This window comes from Mauremys reevesii, linkage group 20 (genome assembly GCF_016161935.1).
Source record: "Mauremys reevesii isolate NIE-2019 linkage group 20, ASM1616193v1, whole genome shotgun sequence".
In the NCBI taxonomy this organism is placed as follows: domain Eukaryota; kingdom Metazoa; phylum Chordata; order Testudines; family Geoemydidae; genus Mauremys; species Mauremys reevesii.
Genome location: NC_052642.1, coordinates 24,201,820 through 24,226,116, shown reverse-complemented (window position 1 = coordinate 24,226,116; position 24,297 = coordinate 24,201,820). Strand labels below are relative to the sequence as shown.

Genomic DNA, 24,297 nt, shown 5'->3' with positions numbered 1-24,297 from the left:
TTAATGCAAGGTTTGGGCATATCTGTTCAGAGCCACACTTCTTTACTACAACATGATGGCATACTGCACTCACCACTATATCTCATTCTTTCTGGAGTTTCTTATATGGGGTTGTTAAAACATGGAGATGAAATCAGATGGTCAAGCAAAGGATTTATCATCCTAGTTATAACTATAAATATGTATGGAAAATGTGTTTGTTTCTTCCGTGCCTGGAGCGACCCCTACAGAGCATTCCGCATCTCTAGAAATGGTGCCACTTTTATATTGGAAAGATTTTGTGTGCTGAATTTTAGTTCTAACTGGCTTTTGCATTTTCCTGCAGGGTGAAATTAGAGCTACTGCTTTCAATGATCAAGTGGACAAGTTCTTTCCCCTCATTGAATTGAACAAGGTACAGTATCATTTATTTTATAAACAAATATGAGCCAAAGATGTTCATAGAGTATATAGGGTTGTTTAATGTGAACGTAAGCCATTTGCAGCATTTCAGTGCAGGTGTATCCTGTGTTTCATCACTTCTCCGTCTCCTGTAGGTGTATTACTTCACCAAAGGTCATCTGAAGACAGCTAACAAGCAGTACACAGCTGTGAAAAATGACTATGAGATCACATTCCATAATGAGACTTCAGTTGTACCCTGTGAGGATGCTCAGCACCTTCCTTCGGTTCAGTTTGAGTTTGTGCCCATCTCTGACTTGGAGAACACATGCAAAGACTCAATTGTCGGTGAGTCTGTATCGCAAGATGGGGAGCCATGAGGCTTAAAATTAGTCATCTTGTACCAAATACTTGAGGAGCAGATGAAGAAACCTATAGTGCTATGCGATTGATATGTTCTCTGTTAGACATTGACACTCAGGTACTGCAGTGGTGAGTACCCCCTAGAAACGCCTGAGGTAGTTACTTTTGCTCGTCTCGCTGCTAGGAGCTTTAGAGATGGATGTCCAAGTTCAAAGCAATATAGAGATTAGAGGAGACGTTGCACGAGTTTATCACTTGTAAAGTGCCCAAACATGTTTGGGTTGCCAAATGAAAATGACTTTGGGGTCCTCATCATAGTTGCTAGCAGATGCTTGTCTGCATAATAGCCACTTTACAATCCCTTGCTCAAGGGAGCCTCATACTGGAACAGAAAGTGGTGCTGCAAGGTGAGAATAAATTCCATTTTATAAAGTGGTAGGAGAGAAGATTGCACAAAATCTTAATCTACCTGGTACGGTGAGTCCCTTACTTTCTTGAACGCTAAATTCATGAACAAAATAGTATTGTAAAGATGTAATGGATTTTTCTTTCACTAACGGCCTTTCTACTTTAATATACAGGGTTCCCAGGTTTTAGACTTTAAGAATTTTAATAGTGATTTAGAATCTCACAAGATGTAATCTGATGCTACCTATGTGTGAGTTCTTCCCATGCAGTTTTTGCTCATCTGCCCCAGCCATGACCTTCAAGTAATTCTGACTGAATTATGCCTATTTTTCAGACATAATTGGAATCTGTAAGAGCTATGAAGACATCTCTAAAATTACAGTGAAATCTAGTAATAGAGAGGTGTCCAAGAGGAATGTGCATTTGATGGATACATCTGGGAAGATGGTGACAGCTACTCTGTGGGGAGATGAGGTAAGTACCCTGTTACCTGTTCTGAGCTTTCAGATATATAAAAAGAAGACTGGGTATGGTATGTCACCTGAGGCAGGTAATAGTCCTGGGCTAAGGGAGGGGATGCATCTCAGTATTGAGGGCGGAAGATTTATTTTGGCTTCACTCTGTTCTGACACTGTTTGCCTTTCTCCAAAATAACTTTATACTTTGGCTGATCTGGTAGTTTGAGCAACACTGTGCATCATGGCTGTCAGGGTCTGAAGATAAACAGGCTTCTGATTCAGGAAGCCAGTGTCAGCATTAGCTCCAAGTGAGTTGCTAATTGATCAAGGAAGAGCTCTGTGACCAAAGGTATCCAGCAGGGTTAAGGTTTATTTGTAGAGCAGGGTCCCTGGAACCCTGACTAAAACCAGTGCTTGTAGGGTTGTGAGGAGTCAACCTCAAAAAGCTAGCAGGAATAAACAGCCAATGAATATATTTGAACTGGGATTTGGGGGACATGAGCTCAATTTTGAGCATTGCCATAAATGTCTGATGTGGCCTTGAACAAATCACTTTGTTGTTTTCTAGCGATGTGGTAGGCTCTTGTTGATCTGTGCCCCGGTTTCCTGTATGTAAAATGGGTATGATTTTGATCCACCTGACAAGGATTCTTTGAGGCTAGATGTTCATAAGTCACACAGCTTCTCTGATGGAAGGTACCACAGAAGAGCTAAATGTTAACTTCATGGAAATAGCCCTTTTATACAGCTATAAACATTATGAATTGAAACTGTTTTCTGCCACAGACTGGAGAGGGTGAGCAAGCTGAGAGGGAGGAGAGGGGCACAATATGGGTAGTGAATGGCCAGTCTGCTGCTGCAGGCAGAGATCTGTGACCTGTGTGATCTGGCAGGATCTCTTGAACATAAGCACTCACTGTCTTCAATCCTTGTCTTGTACTGCAATTTTTTTGCATGGCTGAATATTGGGGTTGGTGGCGTGGATTGATTTTAAATCATCAATTTTAATCATGATTTAAATCAGCAAGCAGGAAATCTTAGTTTAAATTATCAATCTTAGTTGTGTTTTGCATTTATACTTTTGAGTTATTGTCATAAAAAAGTTGATTCTCATTGGTTGGTTACAATTATAGCATGTTAATTTGTAAGTAAATATAGCCTCTACTCTAAATTTTGTGCTTCTTTTTGTTACCCAGGAAGATACTTTACCAATACACAATTCTATAGTTTGTTACATTTATTCAGATTCTTATATATATTTTTTTATTACTATTGTTGGTGAACGATGTATTTCTTTGCTAGATTAATTTTTTTTTTACTTGTGCTTTGTGTAAAGCTATGTTGGATGGAAATTCAATTTCAATTAAAAATGTGCATCATTTTAATTTTTTATTAGTTAAAAATATTGTATGTGCTAGATACATAAGAAAAAAAGCTTATCAAAGCATGTTTTCTATTTAAAAATGATTTATTAAATAAAAGAAGAATTATAGAATCATATAAATGTAGAGCTGGAAGGGACCTCAATATTTATAAGCCTATTTTAATTTTGTAAGCATACTCTCCACTCCATTATCCAAGTCATGAATGAAAAGATTCAATGGTACCAGACTCAGGACAGATTTCTGCAGGACCTCAGTAGATACGTCCTCTCAGTTTGACGGCAAACCATTGATACCTACTCTTTGAGTGATGACAGGTTTCAGAGGGGTAGCCGTGTTATTCTGTATCAGTAAAAACAATGAGGAGCCCAAATAAATTTGTTAGTCTCTAAGGTGCCACAAGGACTCCTCATTGTTTTTACTCTTTGAGTATGGTCTTTCAACCAGTTATGCACCCACCTTTTAGTGATTTCATCTAGACCATATTTCCCTAATTTGTTCATGAAAATGTCATGTAGGACTGTCAAAATCCTTAGTAAAATAAAGATCAGACCTACTACTTCCTCCTATCCACTAGGCCAGCAGTCCTGTCAAAGAAGATAAATAGGTTGATTTGGCATGATTTGTTCTTGACAAATCCACACTGGCAATTTCTTATCACCGTATTGTCCTCCAGGGATACAGATTGTTGTAATAATTTTGTTTCTATGTGTTTCCAAGTATTGAAATTAGGCTGACTGGCCTATAATTTCCTGGCCCTCTTTGTTCCCCTTTTTAAAGATAGGTACCTAAGTTCCCTTATAAGCTGTGCAGCTGCGCAGTAGCCTATTTAGTGCCGTGCAGGTGCTCAAGGAACCCACTCGGGGACCTGCTGGAGTAGGGGCGCCCTAGGCACTGCCGGAGGAGGGTGGACTGGGCCAGCTAGAGCAGCCCAGCCTGACCCTGGAGCGACCTGGACCCAGCTGGGGCATCCTGGCCTGACCCTGGAGCAGCCCGGACCTAGGCGCAGCCGGGGTGGCCCTCAGCTGGCACGGCCTTCCCCGGGCCAAGACCTACTGGGGCTGGGGGAGGGGCACCTATCCTGCAGCCCTAGCCTCAGAGCTCCCAGGGCTGGGAGAGGCGCCTCTCACTCCCAGCCCAGGCGCTGCTGCGGGGGGAGTCCTCTCTCCCCTCCGTAACCCCGGAGGACCAAATCCCTCACCACCTGCACCCCAGCCCTAAGCCCCCTTCCATGCTCTGAACCCCTCGGCCCCACCCCCACCACATGAATTTTGATATGAGCACCAATATGAAGGTGATGTGTCACACATCACCTCCATATTGGTGCACATAAAATTCATTCTGCACATGGGTGGGAAAAATTAGAGGGAACACGGATAGGTACTGTATTTCCTCTTGTCCAGTCCCTTAGGACCTCACCCATCTTCCATGAGTTCTTGAAGCTAGTTTAGCTTTAGCTAGTTCTTTAAGTACCCTAGGGTGAATTTAATCAAGCCTTGTTAATTTGAATCCAGCTAATTATCTAAATGGTCTTTAATCTGTTCTTTCCCTAGTCTAATGTGTGTCCCTTCCCCCGGTGGTTCATATTGATTGTGATAAGCATTTATCTGTAGCTAGTGAACTGAAGTGATTCTTTCTGGTCACCATGCCCTTCAAGATTTTGGAACTAGTAGATTTCATTCTCTTGCAGTGGTACTGGAACCAGGCGGGGGGCCAGGAGAGCGAAAGCCCTTCCAATTTTTGCCAGGGCGGACCCCGCCCCATTCCCTTCCTCTTCCCCCCAAGGCTCCACCCCCTGACCAGACCAGCTTGGAGCCTGGCCAGTTGTGGGAGCCGTGCAGACACTCAACCTGCCTGTGGTGCGGGGGAGCTTAGAGCAGCTCCCAGCCCACCATCCCTCGGGTTCCCCTCCTGGCCCAGGGAAGGGTAGAGGTGGAGGGTTTGCAACTCCACTCCGGCTCACCACAGCTGCCCATGTGGCTCTGGCTTGGGTGGGAGGCCTTGGAGCTGCTGTCCCGCCATGGTAAGAGCTGGGCGGGCAGCTTGGGGAGCCATGGACCCTCCACCTGCCCTGGGTGGAGGGCCCAGGGGGTGGGTCATGGGCAGGGGGCTGCTCTCGGCAGGGCCCCCTCATCACAGGTAGGTGGAGGGTTGGCCGTGGCTGCCCACGCACCTCTTATCATGGCTGGGCTGTGGCTCCGAGGCCCTGGCCGGAGCTGGGTCAAGGAGAGTTGCACAGCAGCTGTAGTGAACCTGGGTCTCTCCACCTGCCCGGGGCGGGGACACGGGCAGGTGGCTGCTTTCGCCCCCACTCCAGGAAGGGAGGTGGGGGCGGGGCCCCCGTCCCACCTACCCACCTACTTTTGGGAAGGCTCCAACACCCTTGTCATCTTGCACTTAATTTTTATTCATAGATTGGAAGAAGAAAGCAAGTTTTCCTGCTTTTTCAACTCACAAACTGGTTTCTTAACTTTTAATGAACTAGTCATTGAACTAAACTAATTGAACAAACTGATATGAAGAAGATATTCCCTCCGCACCTGCAAAAGAGGTTACTGTTGTCAAAAGCCTAAACAGCAGCATGTGCCCCCGGAACTGGCAAAGGCTCCCCACGAGGGCAAGACAGCCGCTAAGACCCCTTGGGGCAGTGGAGTGCTGCCGATCCCTTGAGACAAAGCAGTGCTCTCCACCTCTGCACTGCAGGTCGCCAGAGTCGCAGCCTGGATGCTCTGGGGCTCATCCTCGGTCACCAGCACCACGTTCACCTAGTTCCTGGTGCTAAGTCAGTGACTTCCACCAGTTCAATTGTTCGACTTTCTTTAAAACTTGCCAGCAAACATGCCTGCTTATTATTTTTTATATTTAATTTAAATGATTTAAATTGATTTTAACATAGGGTGTCTGTTTTAATTTAATTTTAAATAGGTTTTATTTTTAAGAATAAACCTGTATTTGATTTAAATTAAAAAATCTGATTTAATTTTTTTACAATAGTAAAAAAACAAACACAAAAAAATCCCACCCTGTTATCCACCCCCAAGGATGAGTATGTGAAAGAATGGTTCACGGTCTCTTTGAGTATGGTGGATGTGACCAACACCATTGCCAACTCTAGTCTCAATCTTTCAGCTTCTCCCCTTGTGTTCACCCACCACAACGTGATGACAACACGACTTCCTGGGAGTTGTCCCTTGTCTGAGGGCTCTAGGTTCTAGAAACTTCTTAATCTCTAAACAGAGGTGCTGAAGGGTATGGGGTTCTCTTCTCTTTGAGGATGTCTCTGTGAAAGTGCCTAGATGACATCGATCTTAATGAATTTTGTTTCAGTTAAACTGAGAAAATGGAATTAAAAGAAAAAATGTTTGCTTAATATATCCAGATTTACGCTTCTCAGAAGCTAAAATAGATAAGGCAGTCTCAGTTTTGCTAGAGGACAAAAAAAAAAGTAAGTAGCTTGCATCTCCTGAAAGCAATCATTTCTCTGACCACTCAGGTCTTCCTGTCAGCATGTTGCTGTCTAGAGAGAGATCACCCTCAGGTTAAGTCCCTTCTGATCCAGGGCAGCAACTCTCCCTTTCCAAACCATTTTTCTCCAGTTAAATGCGCACACACTAGGGTTTGCGGACTTCCTGCATTCTCTGAGATTGGCCATTGGGGATACAAAAATCCTGTAAACAATGATTAATAGGTCATTAAGCCTTTGAAAATAGGCTTAATGACCTAGCTTAGATACTGTACCTCATAGATACAGCTAGATAGTTTGGTCTAGTTTTGGCCTGTTTTTAGTCATGATCTATGAATTATGAACTGAGGTGAGCTGCCACATTAGGCCATTAATGTTTTTTGTGTTTTCACAGGCTGAAAGATTTGATGGTTCTAGACAACCTGTGGTAGCCATCAAAGGAGCCAGAGTTTCTGATTTCGGTGGCCGGAGTCTCTCTGTTCTGTCCTCGAGCACTGTCGTGGTGAACCCAGATAGTCCAGAGGCATTTAAGCTCCGAGGATGGTATGATTGTGTACTTGTGTTGAATAGAGGGGACTGCCTATTGCTTGACTTTAACTTGTTGAGGATTCTGTTCTTGTTTTACTCCTGTAATCCACATTGTGAGCAGTCTATAGAGCATTAAGAAGGGAAGCATGGGATTTGGGTTCTAAATAGAACAGTTTCTATTTCTCTTGAAGGTATTATGGCCTTTGAGAGGTTGGTTTTAAAATTCTTAAATTGACAAACCTGTAATCCCATAGCAAACTAAGAAGAAATTGGAGAAGAAGCAATTAGAGTGGAAGTGGTGTGTGTTGACCCAGATCCTTAGAAGGCAGCAGACTTTTAACAACTATGTTTCTATGGGTTTTACCTGAGAGAATGTTTTTCTTCCACAAGCTTTATTCACTCTGCAGGATCTTATATGGGTTCAGCTAATGTGGGTGGGAGGAATAGTTTTGATTCTTGAAAGGTTTTGTTGTTGTATTGGAGTCTCCTTTTCCATTATTAGATGCCTTTTATGGTATGATAACAAAATAACATCAGATCTTTGTCAGCAAAGTAATGTAATTCCAGAGGTTCCCCTAATGCTGCTAGATTACAAGCCCTGGTAAGAGGAAACTACAATGTTAGGAAGGATCTAGTGGATAAGGCACTGGACAGGGGCTGAGATCCTGGATTCAATGCCTGGCTCAGTCATACATTCCCTGTGTGATCTTGCACAAGTCACTTAATCTACCCTGTGCCTCCATTTCTCACCTGTAAAATGAGGTACTTCCATACTTCACAGGACTGTTGAGAATAAAATCATTAATGGTTCTGAGGTTCAGATACTGCTGTGATTTTCATTAGATGCTGTTTTTTACGAAGTGCTGTCAGCATGCTCAGTCTGTACCAGATACAGACATAGCCCTTCCTTCAAGGGGGTTACGCTCTAGTAGGCAGCGAGCATCAGACACATTGGGAAATATGGAAGAGGGCTCTATCTTAAGATGCATGTTTTGTTTGTTTTAATGTAAATGTAGGCTCATGTTTGTGGGCTCTGTACAATAAGTGAGGTTTGAGGAGGAATTTTAAAGGGGTGGGAGCCTGGTGGAGGGCCCACCATGGAAAAAAGTGTGAAAATGAGCATGACGGAAGACGAGAGGAGAGGGTAAGAAGTAAGAAATGAGATCAAAGATACAGGGAAGAGCAGAGGTGTGCAGTCTGAAAGGTGGGGATGAGAAGCTTAACCCCCCCATCCCCTGGCTGATGGAATTGCTACCTTTAAATAAACATAACTAATATTGAGCAACATGGCGGGGAATAGTGTATTTGACACTGTACTTCAGGCTGCTTAAAAAAAACTTGGAGCAAATTAGCCCATGACATGATCTACTAGATCTTCCTGATAGTTGGGCTCTTTCTCATGCTTCACCAGCGTTAATATTTCATTGGTGGTTGCCTGTGGACAGTAACTTAGAGCTCTTGAAATTAGTTTTTACACTAACATAGCCACGTATTGTGATGGTTTAGTCTGATGTCTGTGTTGCACTGTACTGACAGTCATAAGACCTTACAGTACAGAGAAGAGTGCATGGCCTCCCAAATGAACTGGAGACCCTTTCCTCCCTAAGAAAAGCTAAACAAACACTACATTAAAGTAACAATGCGCACCAGTTCCTCAGGGATGGGAAGATAAACACTAATAATTACTTAAGCTTTTCGGTTTCCTGGCTCTGGAATATCAGAATCCTAAATAGTATCATTATCTTTTTTTAAGAGTTATAGATTTTTGTTAGTTCAAGATCATGATGTCCTTCCCTCCATCAGAGAATGGGTTTTGTCTATCAGTGCCACTTGTCACCTAGCTGCGGTTGCTGGGCATGAAGTGATGGTCTTTCACCATCCTGCTCTCAGCCTCTTCTGACCTTGAGTGTGGGGACAGATAGGATCATAACTCAACCTCTGATTCTCCCACTTGGCACCATCCGTCTGCTTTTAGACTTAATTTAATATTTGAGGGAAGCTTGGAGAAGATGTGCCTTTGGAAGGGGATTGGAGTAAGGGCTTTGGGAGCCTTGTAAATTGATACTGGTTGCTTTGGAAAACTATGTACAGGGTGCATTTGCTTTTTTATGCAATACACTTGAGTTCCATTTCAGTGATTCCCAGGCTTTCAAGTCTCCTCTTCCCAAGACTTCAGTTCCTCTCTGAGGCCTCCCTCAACCCCATTCAAAGTGCACATAGGTTGAGGCAAGGCTTCCTAAAAAGCCCTTACTTCAGCTGTGCATGATTTCAGTTCAGTTTTCAGTGTGCAACTAAGTTAGCCATGCACATATTGGGTGCTGCAACTGCCTTAGCTGCATACTTCATAAGCTCAGGAAGAGAATTGTATGCAAACTGCAGTTCTTCTTTGAGTGCTTGCTCATGTTGATTCCATTCTAGGTGTGCACGCACCCACGTGCATGGTCGTTGGAGATTTTTGCCTTAGCAGTATCCGTAGGGTCGCCAGTGGAACCCCATTGAGTGCCGTGCTCATGCACCAGTATATCAGGTGCGGCCGACCCTACGCCCTCTCAGTTCCTTCTTACCGCCCGTAGTGGTTGGTTGGTGCGCCTTCCCTTGCATTGCCAGGTCTAGCGGTTTTCATCTACTGTCTTCGAGCCTTAAGGCCTTGTAAATAGTTTTGTTCATATCACTTAGTGTTAAGTAGTTAAGTGTAGTTAATAGTTAGCAGTTAGGGTCCCAGCGGGGACTTTGCCCCAGGCAGTGCATGCCCCGGTCTCCCGGGTTTAAGCCCTGCGTGGTCTGCAACAGGCCTATGCCTGTAAGTGACCCCCATAGCAGCTGCCTCAAGTGCTATGGGGAATGACACATTAGAGACAAGTGCCAAATTTGTAAGAACTTCCGTCCCTGCACACAAAGGAGCGGGATATTTGGTTATGGGCTCTTGTCACGGAGTCCGCCTTTCCTCCGGCCTCCGTGCAGCCCCACCAGGACTCGCTGAGTACCTCTCCCTCAGTGCACAGTGCACCCCCGGTACTGTTCCTTGTTGCTGGTGCCCAAAACGAAGACTAAAGAACATGGCTCCCCGTCACCAAGCAAAAAGGGCCATGGGCCATCGGGCAAAGGATCCGTTTCATGCCTCCTGGCCACTCCAGATCTGTGCACTTGCACCGTCCCCCTAGCCGGGGCTCTTAGTCCCATGAAAGATCCCACCACCGACTCCCAGGAGCAGCATGGGACCAAAAACCCTGGCGGCACCAACGCCTTCACAGGCTTCCCTGGCGCCGAGAAAGCACAGGCCTCAGCCCATGCTGCTGACGCAGCATGTGCCCCCGGAACTGGCAAAGGCTCCCTACGAAGGCAAGCCAGCTGCTAAGACCCCTTGGGGCAGTGGAGTGCCGCTGATCCCTTGAGACAAAGCAGTGCTCTCCACCTCTGCACCGCAGGTCACCAGAGTCACAGCCCGGATGATCTGGGGCTCATCCTCGGTCACCAGCACTATGTTCACGGTCGCCGCTGTCTCAACGCAGATCGCCTAGAGCAAGATGCCAGTCTCCGTACTACCGACGCTGCTCCCCCTCCCACAGATCATCCTCTAGGCACAGGTTCTGGTCGCCTGCATCGTGGGAGAGCTCCCCGTCACCTCTCCAGTCCCCCCGGCACTGATCACCTTGCTCCGGGCACCGGTCCCTGATGGGAATGGCCGGCAAGCAGGCCCAGGTGTCAACAGCCCCACCGTGGTCAATGGAAGGGGATTCTCTTGCACGGAAGCCCAGTTCAGCCCCTCACTTAGTCTGCACCCATGCAAATGGGCACCTGAGGGTACGTCGACATTTCCAACTTAGCAGCACGGCCAGTGGCTGGTGCAGTGGCATTATTGGGGCGCATGGGGAATGCCAGCTGTGGCGATGCCCCCTTCTCACTCATCGGCTGCTGACTCGGAGCAGCAGCTGGTGGCACCAGGCTTGGTGCAGAGGGCACGCCTGGTGGTTGAAGCAAAAGGAACAGCACTCACCCCTAAGCCTTCCTCCCCCTTGGGGGAAGGTGCCCCGGAACCTCCCCTGGTGGTGCAATCATCGTCCTCGTCGCCAGAGGAGGCAGTTGCGGGTCCCTCGAGGGCAAGCCCGCTGGACAATTTCAAGAAATATCAGGCTCTGCTGAGTCAGGTGGTCGAGAACTTGGCCCTGGAGATAGAGGAAATGGCTGAGCAGATGGACACCTTGTTTAACATTCTGTCAGCTCCACTCCAACCCATGTTGCGCTACTGGTTCATGATGGTATCCTTAAGATTGCCAGTGCTCTCTGGCAAATTCATTCCTCCCGCTTCAAAGAGGGCCGAAAAGAAGTACTTAGTCTCGGCCAAGGGGTTTGAGTACTTGCATACCCACCCTCTCCCAGGCTCGCTTGTGGTCTCTGCGGCTAACGAAAGAGACAAGGAGAGGCATACCAGTTTGACTCTCAAGAATAAAGAGGTTAAACGGTTGAATCTGTGAGAAAATTTATTCGACGGACAGTTTGTAGTTCCAGGTGGCAAACCATCAGGCCCCCCCTTGGGCTGTTCCAACTTCAAGTTATGGGACTCCCTGTGGAAGGGACTCCTTGAACTTATGGAGGGTTTGACCCAAGAATTTGGCACTCTGGTGGAGGGAGGGCACTGTGGTCACCAGGTGCTCCCTCCAGATGGCATGCGATGTGGCGGACTCAGCAGCCAGAGTGGTTGCATCGATGGTGGTGATGAGGTGCAGCTCCTGGCTTCAGACTGCTGATCTCTCCTAGGAAATGCAGACCTCCATCCAAGACCTCCCATTTGATGGGAACAGTCTCTTTTTGGGCCAGACTGATGCGAAGCTATGTGGGCTGAAGGACACCAGGGCCACCCTTCATTCACTGGGAATACATATGCTGCAGCCTGTGAGGAAGAAGTTACAGCTGCCCCCGCCACCTAGGCCTGGGCAGTCTCACCAGGGACCTGCAAGAAGGGACAGAGATGCTAGTTTCAGCCGCTGTCACCCTTCTTCCTCCCACTCACCCATGCAACCTGGTCCGGCAAAACATTCCGGGGGCCAGAAGCTCTCGTGTTGAGGTTGAGAGTGATGCTCCAGTCACTGTCCAGGATCCACCCCGCTCATTCCTCAACCCTCTGTGTCTCTTCCGTTCGGCCTGGTCCCAAGTCACCGCAGACCATTGGGTGCTAGACATAGTGTCTCAAAGTTACACCATGCAATTTTCGGTCACCCTTCCCTCCCACCCTCATTCCTCCCCATCTCTCTTCAGGGACCCTTCTTACAAGCAACTCCTTGTTCAGGAGGTTGAGAACCTCCTGTGCATGGGGCCAGTGGAGGAGATCCCTTGGGACCTACTCACACTACTTTCTAATTCCAAAAGCAAAAGGTGGCCTCAGATCCATTCTGGACCTGTGACGCCTCAACAAGTCTCTCAAGTTGAAGTTTCACATGATCTCCCTGGCCTCCATTGTCCCCTACCTGGATCCGGGAGACTGGTATGCTGCTCTTGACTTGAAGGATGCCTATTTCCACATCTCTATCTTCCAAAGTCACAGACGTCTTCCATTTTATAGTGGGCGAACGCCATTTCCAATTTACGGCACTCCCCTTTGGCCTCTCATCGGCTCCTAGGGTTTTTACCAAATGTATGGCCCCGGTGGCCGCTTACCTCAGAGGTTAAGGGGTCCTGATCTTCATTCATTCATTCATTCATTCATTCATGCCCGTCACCCCAACCGGGGTATGGGCCGCCAACCACAGATCTCCATAGTCTTCTATCCTGGGCCATTCGCTCTAGCTGGTTCCAGGTATAGCCCATTTTTTTGCTATCAACCTGAAGGTCGCGTCGCCAGGTATTTCTTGGGCGGCCTCTTTTCCGCTTGCCTTGGGGGTTCCACTGCAGTGCCTGTCTGGTGATGTTGGTTGGCTGCTTGCGTAGTGTATGTCCTATCCAGCCCCACCTTCTCCTTCTAATTTCTTCCTCTGCTGGGAGTTGATGGGTCCTCTCCAAGAGGTGGATGTTACTGATGGTGTCTGGCCAGCGGATCTGGAGAATCCTTCTGAGGCAGCTATTAATGAAGGTCTGGATCTTCCTGGTGGTTGTTTTGGTCCTGAATACAGCAACAGCTCTCCTGTCAACAGTCGTCTCTGTCCAGGGTCCTGATCTTCCCATATCTCAAAATGGCTCATCAAGGGCAGGTCCTGGAACCAAGTATAGAGAAGCCTTGATCTGGTGCATTCCACCTGCCATGACCTGGGCCTGTTGATGATAAACGAGAAAAAATCCACCTTAAGGCCAATCCAACGCAGAGTTCATTGGAGCGATTCTCAACTCCACGCAAGCCAGAGCCTTCCTTCCGGAGGTGCGTTTTCAGACTACGTCGGACCTGATTTCTCATGTGAGGAGCTGCATGCTCACCACGGCTCACACTTGTCTGCGGTTGTTGGGCCACATGGGCTCCTGTGCCTATGTGGTCAGTCATGTCCGGTTCCACCTCTGGCCTCTGCAATTGTGGCTGGCGTCGGTCTACACCTCCCAAAGACATGATCTAGACCTGGTGGTCTGGATGCTGGATCACATCCTGTTGTCCCTGAACTGGTGGTTGGATGCTGGATCGGTGTTGCAGGGTGTCCCCTTTGTGACCCCATCCCCATCACTGACCCTGATCTCCGATGCTTCGGATCTGGGCTGAGAAGCCCAGCTGGGCGAGCTGAGCTCCCAGGGCTGATAGTTGCAGGATGATCTGGCCCTCTACATTAATGTCAGGGAGCTCAGAGCAGTTCCCCATGCCTGTCAGGCCTTCTTGCCCCACCTGAGGGGCAAAGTGGTGAAGGTCCTGATGGACAATACTGTCGCGATGTATTATATCAACAGACAGGGTAGAGCCAGGTCATCAGCCCTCTGCCAAGAAGCTCCCAACCTTTGGCACTTCTGTGTGCGGCATGCCATTTATCTGGTAGCCACTCAGCTGCCCAGCACCAAAAATGTGCTAGCAGATTGCCTCGGCAGGATCTCTCATCTCGCCATGAGTGCTCCATCTGGAGGCAGCCAGCATGATCTTTTGGAAGTGGGGGACTCCCTAGGTGGACTTGTTCGCGTCCTGCCAGAACAGGAAATGCTATGTATTTTGTTTGCTCCAGGGGATGGACAGGGGCCCTCATGTACACCTTCCTGCCAGTGCCATTGATCCAGAATCCTCGTGAAAATCAAGCAGGACAGGACGAGGGTTATCCTGATAGCCCCCAAGTTGCCTCGATGTGGACCTTTCAGTAGCCAGGCTGCTGCGACTCTCTCTCTGGCCGGACCTGCTGTCTCAGAATCACGGCAGTCTCCTGCACACGAACCTGGAGGTGCTGCACTAGACAGCGTGGCTGCTGCATGGTTACATGCGGACAAGCAGGAATGCTCGACCCTAGTGCAACAGGTCCTGTTGGGTAGCAGAAAACCCTCCACCAGTGTGACCTATCAGGCAAAGTGGAAAAGTTTTACATGCTGGGCCTCGGATCGGTGCTTCTGAGCCCAGCAGGCCTCCCCGCAAATGATGCGGGACTAATCTCCCGCATCTCAAGCTCCAAGGCTTGTCACTGTTGTCATTCATGGTCCACCCGGCTGCTATTTTTGGCTTTCCATCCTCTCTTCCAAGGCAGGTCGATCTTCGCTCACAACATGATGGCCTAATTCCTAAAAGGTCTGGAGAGTCTTTATCCACACATCCGGGATCTGGTCCTTTTCTGGGATTTGAATCTCGTGCTGTCGAGGCTCATGGGCCCTCTATTTGAATCTCTGGCATCCTGCTCTTCTCCTTCTCTCCTGGAAGGCAGAGTTCCTAGTGGTAATTACGTCCACCCACAGAGTGTCTGAACTCAGGACACTTACATCAGAACAATCCTATATGGTGTTGTACAAGGATGTGGTTCAGTTGCAGCCGCACCCAGTGTTCCTGCCCAAGGTAGTCTCCCAGTTTCATACCGGCCAGGACATTTTCTAACTGGTCTTCTTTCCGAGACCCCATAATTCCGAAGAGGAGTGCAGGTTACATGCTCAGAGGTCTGGAGGGTGCTGGGCTTCTATATCGACAGGACACAGCCTTTCCATAAATCAACGCAACTCTTCATTGCTGTGGCAGACGGAATGAAAGGTCACCCAGTGTCTGCTCCGAGGATTTCGTCCTGGATCACAGTCTGCATCCGATACAGCTATGAGTGTGCTTTGACTAGCGCCAGTGGAGGCACGTTTGACTACAGTATAAGTGTCAGTGGGCTTATTGGCTCAGGTGCCGATTCAAGAGAGCTGCTACCTGGTCATCTGTCCACAAGATGACAATGCTGGCTTTGGCAGGGCAGTGCTGCAAGCTTCAGAACTGTGAACTCCAAGCCCACCTCCATTGGCACGGCATGTGAGTCACCTAGAATGGAATAGACATGAGCAAGCACTCGAAGAAGAAAAAACAGTAACCTACCTTTTGCAATGGTGGTTCTTCGAGATGTGTTGCTCGTGTCCATTTCATTACCTGCCTTCCTGCCCCTCTGTTGGAGTTGCCTGCAAGAAGGAACCAAGAGGGCATAGGGTTGGTGGCACCTGATATACTGGTGCATGAGCACGACGCTCGACCCTACAGATACCACTAAGACAAAAATCTTCTCACCGCACAGGTGGGGATGCGCGTGCATACCTAGACTGGACTGGACATAAGCAACACATCTCGAAGAACAGTTACAAAAGGCAGGTAACTGTTTTTTTCAGCAGATTATAACTTGGTCAAATCCAAACCAGTTTTCATCAGAACACTCAAAAGCACTTCTCAGTGAGGTCTGTCTTCGTGCCAGGTTTCAACTTTCACTCCCTAACCATTTGGGCTGTAGAGCTGTGCAGAAAAATGTTGCAAGAATTTATTATGATAGTTAAGTGGTGTTCCATTCTTCTCAAAAATAGCTGAACTGTTATTACTCAAAATTTCCAGAAGAAAATCCCTTTTGTGCAAAGACTGAATATGAGAAACTTCTGCTTCAAAGTGAGTGGCTGAAAATGGGATTAGAATCAAAAGCTTATGCAGCCTTACCTATAATGGTCATTACTGCTCCTGTGGACTTCTGTTATTTCTTTGATGGATATATAACTAGTGGGTTTTTGAGAGAGCTTCTGCTACCCAAATCAAATGTGCCGTAATTCAATTAATGGTCATGGCTGTATTGATGCAAGAGGCTACCCTTTTGTGGACAGTGGTCTCTGGGAGGTTTGACACAACTGAAATGAGCTTTCTGCTGAAATAAATTTGCCACTACATTGAAATCACATCATCACCTGAGCAGGGCTTGTAGCACCAGCTTCACTATCAGACATATTGGCTTATTTTAGCTCAAGAAATATGATCTATTAAACACTGTTTGCTTTTCTTTCAAAGCTGCAGGAAAGATAATAGCAGCATGTAATTTAATTCTAATTATGCAAATATTATCTGACTGCTTCTAAAATGCATGCAGTTCCTGGTTTGGCCACTAGCTGGCATCAAAGCTATGGACATGTAAACCAGAATTTGTCCACCTTTGAGATTATAAAATACTATGCTAATTAAAACAGTATTAATTTATCCTGAAATTCTATTTTAGTGTAATATGCACATGGTACAGTAATTGTTTCCTGTGGAAGTCGCTGATAAAATCCCTCTTGTATTAAGTATGTAAAACTAAATATAAGATTTTGGATAAGTCTGGCTGGTTTGCATTCCAAAAATGGAAGAATCTCTGTGCTTTCAGGTTTGATTCTGAAGGGCAGCTTTTGGAATGTACCTCAATCTCTGATCTGAGAGGTGGACCAACAATTGGGGGAAATACCAACTGGAAAACTTTGCATGAAGCTAAATCTGAAAATTTGGGACAAGGAGATAAGGTAAAATAGGGCTATTAAATGCAAACTGTGTATGCTGCATAGAAAATAAGTTAGGTTTTACATAGGTATGGTGTTTAAAGTTACCAGTTCTTGAGGGGAGATACGTGTGGAGACGGTTAGAACTTTTGATCTTACTGAGTTTGAACGGAGGTTAACCAGATCTTGAAGTTCATGGTATCACTTATTTATTTTTCATATTATAATAGCAGCTAGAATCCCCAACAGAGTTCTGGACTCTGTTTAAAAAAAAAAAAAGAAGAAGAAGAAAGGCATTCTACGACCAAATAGCTTTCAATCTAAATAGATAAGACTAATTGTGGGAGGAGAAACAGGTATAAAGAGGTGAAGTGACTTCCCCAAGGTCACACAGCAGGTCAGTGGAAGAGTTACATAAGAACATAATGACGGCCATACTGGTTCATACCAATAGTCCATCTAGCCCAATATCCTGTCTTCCAACAGTGGCCCAGGGCCAGGTGCCCCAGAGGGAACGAACAGAACAGGGAATCATCAAGTGATCCATCCCATTGCCTATTCCCAGCTTCTGGTAACAGAGGCTAGGGACACCATCCCTGCCCATCCTGCCTAATAGCCATTGATGGGACCTATCCTCCATGAATTTATCTAGTTCTTTTTGGGGTTAGAACCCATGTCTGAGTCACAGTTCAGTGCTCTGTTCATGATGTCACACTGCCTTTTGGTTTTGAAATTTAAATGCTAAAGCTTCATGGCATAAACCTACCAGCATCTAAAGGGTAGGAAGAGACTTTTCATATAGGTAGGTTGTTCCATAATTGCCCATTATGGAGTTCTTTTATGTCTTCCTCTGAAGCATCTGGTGCTGGCCACTGTCAGACAGACTAGACTTGATGAACCATTGGCATGGCAGTTCCTGTGTTCTTTTATTCTGCAGGCTGTGGTTTTACTGAATGTTAGTTTGCAGCACACTCTATTGTATATAGATCCTCTGCCTTTTGTAATTTCACTCTCTAAAGAAGAATGGGGAGAGTATGAAATTTTGTTGATGTGAATGAACAACAGAACGTGAATCTCCAGTTTTGACTAGAGACAATGGGAAAGCAAATGTTCTCATTCTTATAAACTAAGGATTGTGAACATGGTTCAGTGAAGATTTAGGGACTTCATTTAACTTAATAGAACCCAAGAGCAGTGGCAGCAGCAGATTTGAGTTGCAAGTCCCAGTGACCCATAAATGTGAGGTCTGTTAGTCATAAAAATCCAGCTATGGCCTTTCATGTTTTCCAATTAGTTTAGAACTCAGATTCAGAAAAAAAATCCCAGTGTTTTGTGGGTAATGTTGCTCTCTCATTCTCTCAGGCAGATTATTTTAGCTGCGTGGGCACAGTGGTATTCCTGCGCAAAGAGAACTGCATGTACCAGGCATGTCCCTCTCAGGACTGCAATAAGAAAGTGATAGACCAACAAAATGGACTGTATCGCTGTGAGAAATGCGATCGCGAGTTCCCCAACTTCAAGTATCGCATGATACTCTCGGTAAGTAAAAGGATTAGGTGAAAGTGTTGCTCATTGACCACATGCCTCGTATAAACATAATTATACCCCTGTATCTGAGAGAATGGGGCAGCAGAACAATGTGGTCCAGTGTGTATGGGTCCTGTGGATAAATGGGCATTAAGCAGCTTATGTGCTTAACCAAGCAGGTTAGGAGTGTTTCATTGATCTGATTAGCAGTTTGTTTCCTTGTGCTTCAATTAAAAGCTTTTCTTTATTCCAAAAAGTTTCAGGCTAACCCAGTTGATTCTGGTTTGCAAGTATGGCATGCAGTGCAAAACTTAGATGGCCCATATCTCTTCAGTTATGAAGATAAACTAATGTAAAATGGCATTTCTGGAGAGCAGTAATTGCACTTTTACAGCTGATACCTATATTTAGTTCATTCTTTTGTAGGTAATGTTCTGCATCTCATGCATTAATGGAACCTGCTTCAGGATAGTGTGTCTGAGAATTGTTATTGTGACACCTGCTTGCACCACTCACATTGAGATTCTTTTCAGCCTTTACATTTATAAAATGCTTGAAAAATAGTGGGTTGTGCCTGCCTTTAGAAGTGCTGTGCTGAGGGGTCTGCTTGGGAGGGGATCTATTGCTGCAATTTCACTTTGGGCAATACAAAGACTAAATTAAACAGTGCTTCCAAACAGAAATACTCACCTTATTAGAAAATCTAAAAATGTACAAACTACCCTATGAATTAGTATTTCTACTGTGGAGTGTAGGGGGGATGTGGGAGGTGTGCTCATGAATTTCACACCACTTGAGTCTCCTGTTTTTCACAGAAACCAGAGAATTCACTTGAGGATTTTGTTTGGTCCTTAACTTGTACCACATTGTTGCTCGGTATTGTGGGAGTCTCAAGGTAGTGTGATTTTTTGCATGCTGTTTTGCTGAAATACCTGGATACAATTTGGTTTGAGATGGAGACATTAAAATTAAATTAGGACACAAATTGGTTTCTTAAACTGATTGTGGTGATAGAGATTGCAGGCTAAGATAAAGCTCCAGCCATGTCCATTCCCACGCATGTGTTGGCATCTGAGTTAGTGAAGACCCCTGCTGTTCTGTTGAAAGCACTATGCATCTGACACTTAAACAAAATCTTTGAAGTTTGTCATAGCCTGTGCATCAAGTTCCAGTTTCCAAATGTGATCTGTACACCAGGCTTCTGTACAGCAACCCTTCCTGCCTGAGTGTAGTGTGGTTATCATCAATCTGCGTGCAGTTGCTGCTCCTGTTCACTGGCATGAAAAAAAGGTGTAGTGCTGCTCGCAGCTAACTTCAATCATTGCTGTGTTGCACTGAGGCTAATGGTCTGTGTTCTGCTGTCACTTACACTAGTACTTCACGGTGATGGTAGCATACAGCCATTTCCCCCATATGTTTAAATTACCAGCTTGTTGGCCTCTTCCTTTGACTCCGGTTGAAGCATGTTGCTAGACAGTCTGTACTGCCATGAAAAAGATTGTTGCACTTCATCCACCAATGAGTACAAATAGTTACAAAAGGCAGGGAACTTGAGGCTGCAAGAGTCTCACTTAAATTTTAAAGCTCTCCCCAGCTGTAAAATAAAAGTTTGTTCTTGAGTTTTCTTGTGTGGGAGGCAATTGGATTAAATGGCTGTGGACTCTTTTTAGGTGAACATTGCAGACTGTCAGGAGAATCAGTGGGTGACTTGTTTTCAGGAGTCAGCAGAGGTCATTCTTGGGCAAAATGCTGCTTTCCTGGGAGAACTGAAAGAAAAGGTGAGTCAACTAGCTTGTTCTTTTACTTTAATTAAAAAAAACAAACCAAAAACTGTCTAGAATATACAAGATTCTGTTTCCATGTGTTTTGTCACATGGGGTTTTGGAAGCTACCAGTGGTGGCTGTAGCGCCACTGTGCTACAGCTACCCTCAAAAAGGTCTCTTGTCCTTTCTGATCCTGTAGTTAGACTTTTGTGACAATTCACTGACTCTCAAGGACCCTTGAAGGGTGTAGATTTGGATCCTACAGTGAGTTCTGTATGGACAGACCCCCCATATGCACACACAACACCATTGAATTTAACAGGGATTTGCAGGGGCCTAGGGTTCCACTCATGTGGCTCTCATTGCAAGATCAGAACTTTGTTTATTGAAATGAGTATACAAGGAGTATCTGAGAGATTCCTGCTATATTTAACAGGAATTTGATTTTACCCATGGCTTCCTACTTTCTTGTTCACACTAGCCTAAGCTCCTATCAACTCAATTCTGAGGCTAATTTTACTGGTGCTGCTTAGTGGAATTCAGTTTTGTGGGCCTGACAAAAATTATGACTTTTTAAATAGTGCATGCAGAGATGTTTTAGACATCTGGCTCACCAGATTAGAATAGTTTGATAATAAATCACTTAAGCTTTAATAAAAATGACAGTCTTTTCTTCTCTTTGTGTATACATACCTCTCCTCTACCACAATTTCCTTCCCCTCTCCAAATCCTCCCCCCACCCAAAAAAAACCCCAAAAAGCTTTTTCTCTTGAAAATGATCTTTTGATGTCAAAGCTCATATCAGACATGAAGCAGGTCATTCAGAAATACTTGGCTTATTAAACTGAAGTGTATTAAATGTTGCTGGACCCGAAGTCTTAGAGGAACTCTGTTGCACAGGATGGCAACATATTTTTAGCAGTCAGCTATATAACTTAATCTGACTTTATTTTGGAAGGATAGTAGCAAGTGGCTAAGCTGTCCGCCACTGAGGTGTGATGCTGGTCATGACCATAGTTATGTTTGTACAAGTTTTCATTTTACATCCCTAACTTAATGAAACCCTCATATTTCAGACATATTTGGTCTCTGCCTGATTCTGAACAAAAATGGTTCAGCCAATTCTGAATCAGAGGAAAGTTGGGGAAATACTTTCCCAATTACCAAAAAAAAAACCCCAAACAAACAAAAAAACTTGTAGTGTGGTGGTGGTTTTTTTGTTTTTTTTTAAATTGCTCTATAGGGAAATAGCGTGGGGTAGAAAATTGAAATAGTACGGAGAGAGACCTTGTGGAGAAGCGATGCCTTTGATTGTTCCAGACTAAATCGATTTTGATTTGATAATTTTACGAGCCTCTAAAAACAGCGTTCTGTGCATTCACAGTACATTTTGCCTGACTTTTTTCACTAAATGCTTGATCCAGTGCCCTTTGAAGTCAAGGGGAGTTCTTCCATTGACTTTAATGGGCATTGGATCAGAGATTAGGTGTGAAGCAAAGGCCATGTTGCAAGTGTATGTGTAAGTAAACTTTCATCTACTTCTTTGCTCAGACCTGCCCAGGACCCATTGCCAAACTTTTCTGGGAAATGTGGGGCCCTGGTAAAAGGGTGATTCTTCTGTAAGAGCAGCTTTCCCCACATGTCCAAGGTAACAGTAAGTTTGTGGCAGAGCTGGAAACAGATCCCTAGTGTAATGAGACTGGTGTATTAGCCACTAGCCAATGGTGACACTCAGGAAAAAATCACTTAAGAATGGATGTGCTTAATTATGTAGTGTGTAGAATTAGGTTGCTCCTGTTCCCCCATCTTTGTCATATCTTTTGAGATTGACAGATGAAACCACTATGTAGGCGCCAAATAGTATGTTTTATAGAAGAAATGAGACATATAATGAGTGGCTTGCTAGAGCAGTACTTAGGGGCAACAGGCTTGACTTTGGCCTGTGAATCATAAGACCTGGGTTCAACTCCTGGATCTGACAGTTATCTGCTCCTTGACTTTGGATAAGTCACTTTCCCACAGTAGCCCAACTCTATAATGGAGACATTAAAGCAGTATTTATTTGCCTGTGTCACTCAGGGGCTGTGGGATCTAGTGAAATGTCTGTACAGTTTTTAAAATGTAAAGCTTTGGGGGGGGGCGGAATTGCTCCCACAGCTTGATTTGATAGTGTATTGTACTTGAGAAATGGTATGAGGTCATGTAAGAAAAGTCTGCGGTGTTAGAATACACATGACGGATAGTTACCATTGCATGTGTAACCTTAACTTTTCCTGGCTTTTCTGTGCAACTTGAACAGTCCTTGTATGGAGATAGATATAGATAGATATATATAAAAAAATCACAACACACTCCCTTTTTCTTGTGTGGTATCCTTTGAAATGAATGTGTCAGGATGCCAGGATACATGCGGCTTCACTAGATAATGTTAGGCCTGAATAAAGATGTAGCACTGTCTCTCTGCGGTCAGACAATGAACTTTGCTGTTGGGGTTAGAGTCCCTGACAATAAGCACAGAAGCTGAATAAGTCTGATAAGACTGTTGGCAGTGAAATGGCTAACCATCTTGACATTTCAGTGACTATATTTAAGCATCAGAATTAACCCCAGTTTAGAAGCACGGGGGACTTCACAGCTGTTGGTGATCTCAGTTTAGTTCTCTGCAAACTCAAGACAACTATGTATTGTTTCATATGGCCAATCAAGAGTCTTCAGCATGGACTAGAAACTTCATCTTTTTAAAAATTTAATTTAAACTACAACTGCAGAAACTAAACAATTTGTTGGAAGAACAGTCGTCCAAACAACTAGATTTTACTACGCCCACACACTTCCATTGTCGCAGCTAGCCTATATTTTAACAAATTCCCTCAAACTTTACAGTGACTGAACTTTTCTGAGACTTTAAGGTGCAGCTGGATGCTTGAATTGTCGTCTCACGTCTGTCTTTGTACTCCTCACAGAATGAGCAGGCATTTGAGGAAGTGTTCCAAAATGCCAACTTCAGCTCATACGAGTTCAGGATCAGAGTCAAGCTGGAGACTTACAATGTGAGTACCCCCACCAGGTGGATGGGGGCATATAGCTTTGCTATATTTAGACTAGATTGACAGGAAGCTGTTTTCTTCTTTTATGCTATGGAGTGGGGGAGGGGAAAGAGCAGCTTCCAAAGGTGAACAGTGGCCAGCCTAACTAAAACAACATGGAATGAGAGAAGAATCAGCATCATTCTGTGATGCTGCTTTTCTTCTTACTCAGCAAAATCTAGCTTTTCACTTTGTTTTCACTGGAACTATTAGCTCTGGAAGCCAGAACTTCACAATGCTGAGTAAACTTGACACCAAGAGTAATGAAGCTACTTTGAGCAAAGGGAGATTAGAACTCGTTTGTCTGAAGCACTGAGCCTCAGCTCTCCCTCTCTTACATACCACTTTTCTCTTTCAAAGGATGAATCTCGTATTAAGGCCACAGTAATGGATGTGAAGCCTGTGAACCACAAAGAATACAGCAAGAGGCTGATCATGAACATCAGAAAAAACGCAGTACAGCTAGGATAAGAAGGATGGTGTTGATTGAGCTGAAACTAGAACTTCCACACAGAATAACTAAGGAGCTGAAGTTAACTTGATTTCTTCCCACCCCATGTGACAATTTGGCATTAGTTACACAGTGCATGGTAGCCCTTTATAGTGGGTAAGTGATTTCATGGAATCCTATGTGCAGATATCCCAGTGGTAAGTTAAAAGAAAGTGCACTCAGGAGGCCTTGGTGTATTGTGGACTATCTTGGTCAATTAAACTATGGCAGAGCTAAAGAGGAATCGCTAGACAAACTGATACTAGTTGCTCCTGCAGGCTTGCAATCTGTATTAAGATTTCATTCTTCAGACATTTTTGTATGCCTTTGCTAAAGTAACTTTGCTCTCTTCAGAGATTTAAAGCTAAATTACAGAGTTTTTACACTGGAAGAGACTGGTGATACCCTTGGCACTTTTGACTTGTTCTGAAGTGGGTGAGAGGGAGGGAGAGACTGTCATGCAGCTTTCTGATGTGGACTAAGGAGAAAGGGCCTATTAGCACGAGTCAGTCAGTTCTTCCGCAGAATTCAAAGGCTTTCTCTTTCCACAGGTGCCAGGCAGTTGTTAATGCTTGGAATGGCAATATGGTAGAATTATTAA

The 24,297-nt window shown here is 45.1% G+C and overlaps 1 protein-coding gene across 3 annotated transcripts in view; it reads left to right on the top strand.

The window, feature by feature from the left end:
- The window catches only part of RPA1 (replication protein A1), a 43,955-nt gene extending 20,003 nt beyond the window's left edge, over nt 1-23,952 (top strand). For all 3 annotated transcript variants that reach the window (XM_039507658.1, XM_039507657.1, XM_039507659.1), the window contains exons 9-17: nt 326-394; nt 537-729; nt 1,487-1,626; nt 6,850-6,998; nt 16,721-16,853; nt 18,192-18,368; nt 20,027-20,134; nt 23,084-23,170; nt 23,567-23,952. In XM_039507658.1, the coding sequence (XP_039363592.1) occupies nt 326-394; nt 537-729; nt 1,487-1,626; nt 6,850-6,998; nt 16,721-16,853; nt 18,192-18,368; nt 20,027-20,134; nt 23,084-23,170; nt 23,567-23,677 (1,167 nt within the window). In that variant the 3' untranslated portion in view covers nt 23,678-23,952. The remainder of the gene's footprint in view (nt 1-325; nt 395-536; nt 730-1,486; nt 1,627-6,849; nt 6,999-16,720; nt 16,854-18,191; nt 18,369-20,026; nt 20,135-23,083; nt 23,171-23,566) is intronic.
- Nucleotides 23,953-24,297: the final 345 nt, after the last annotated feature.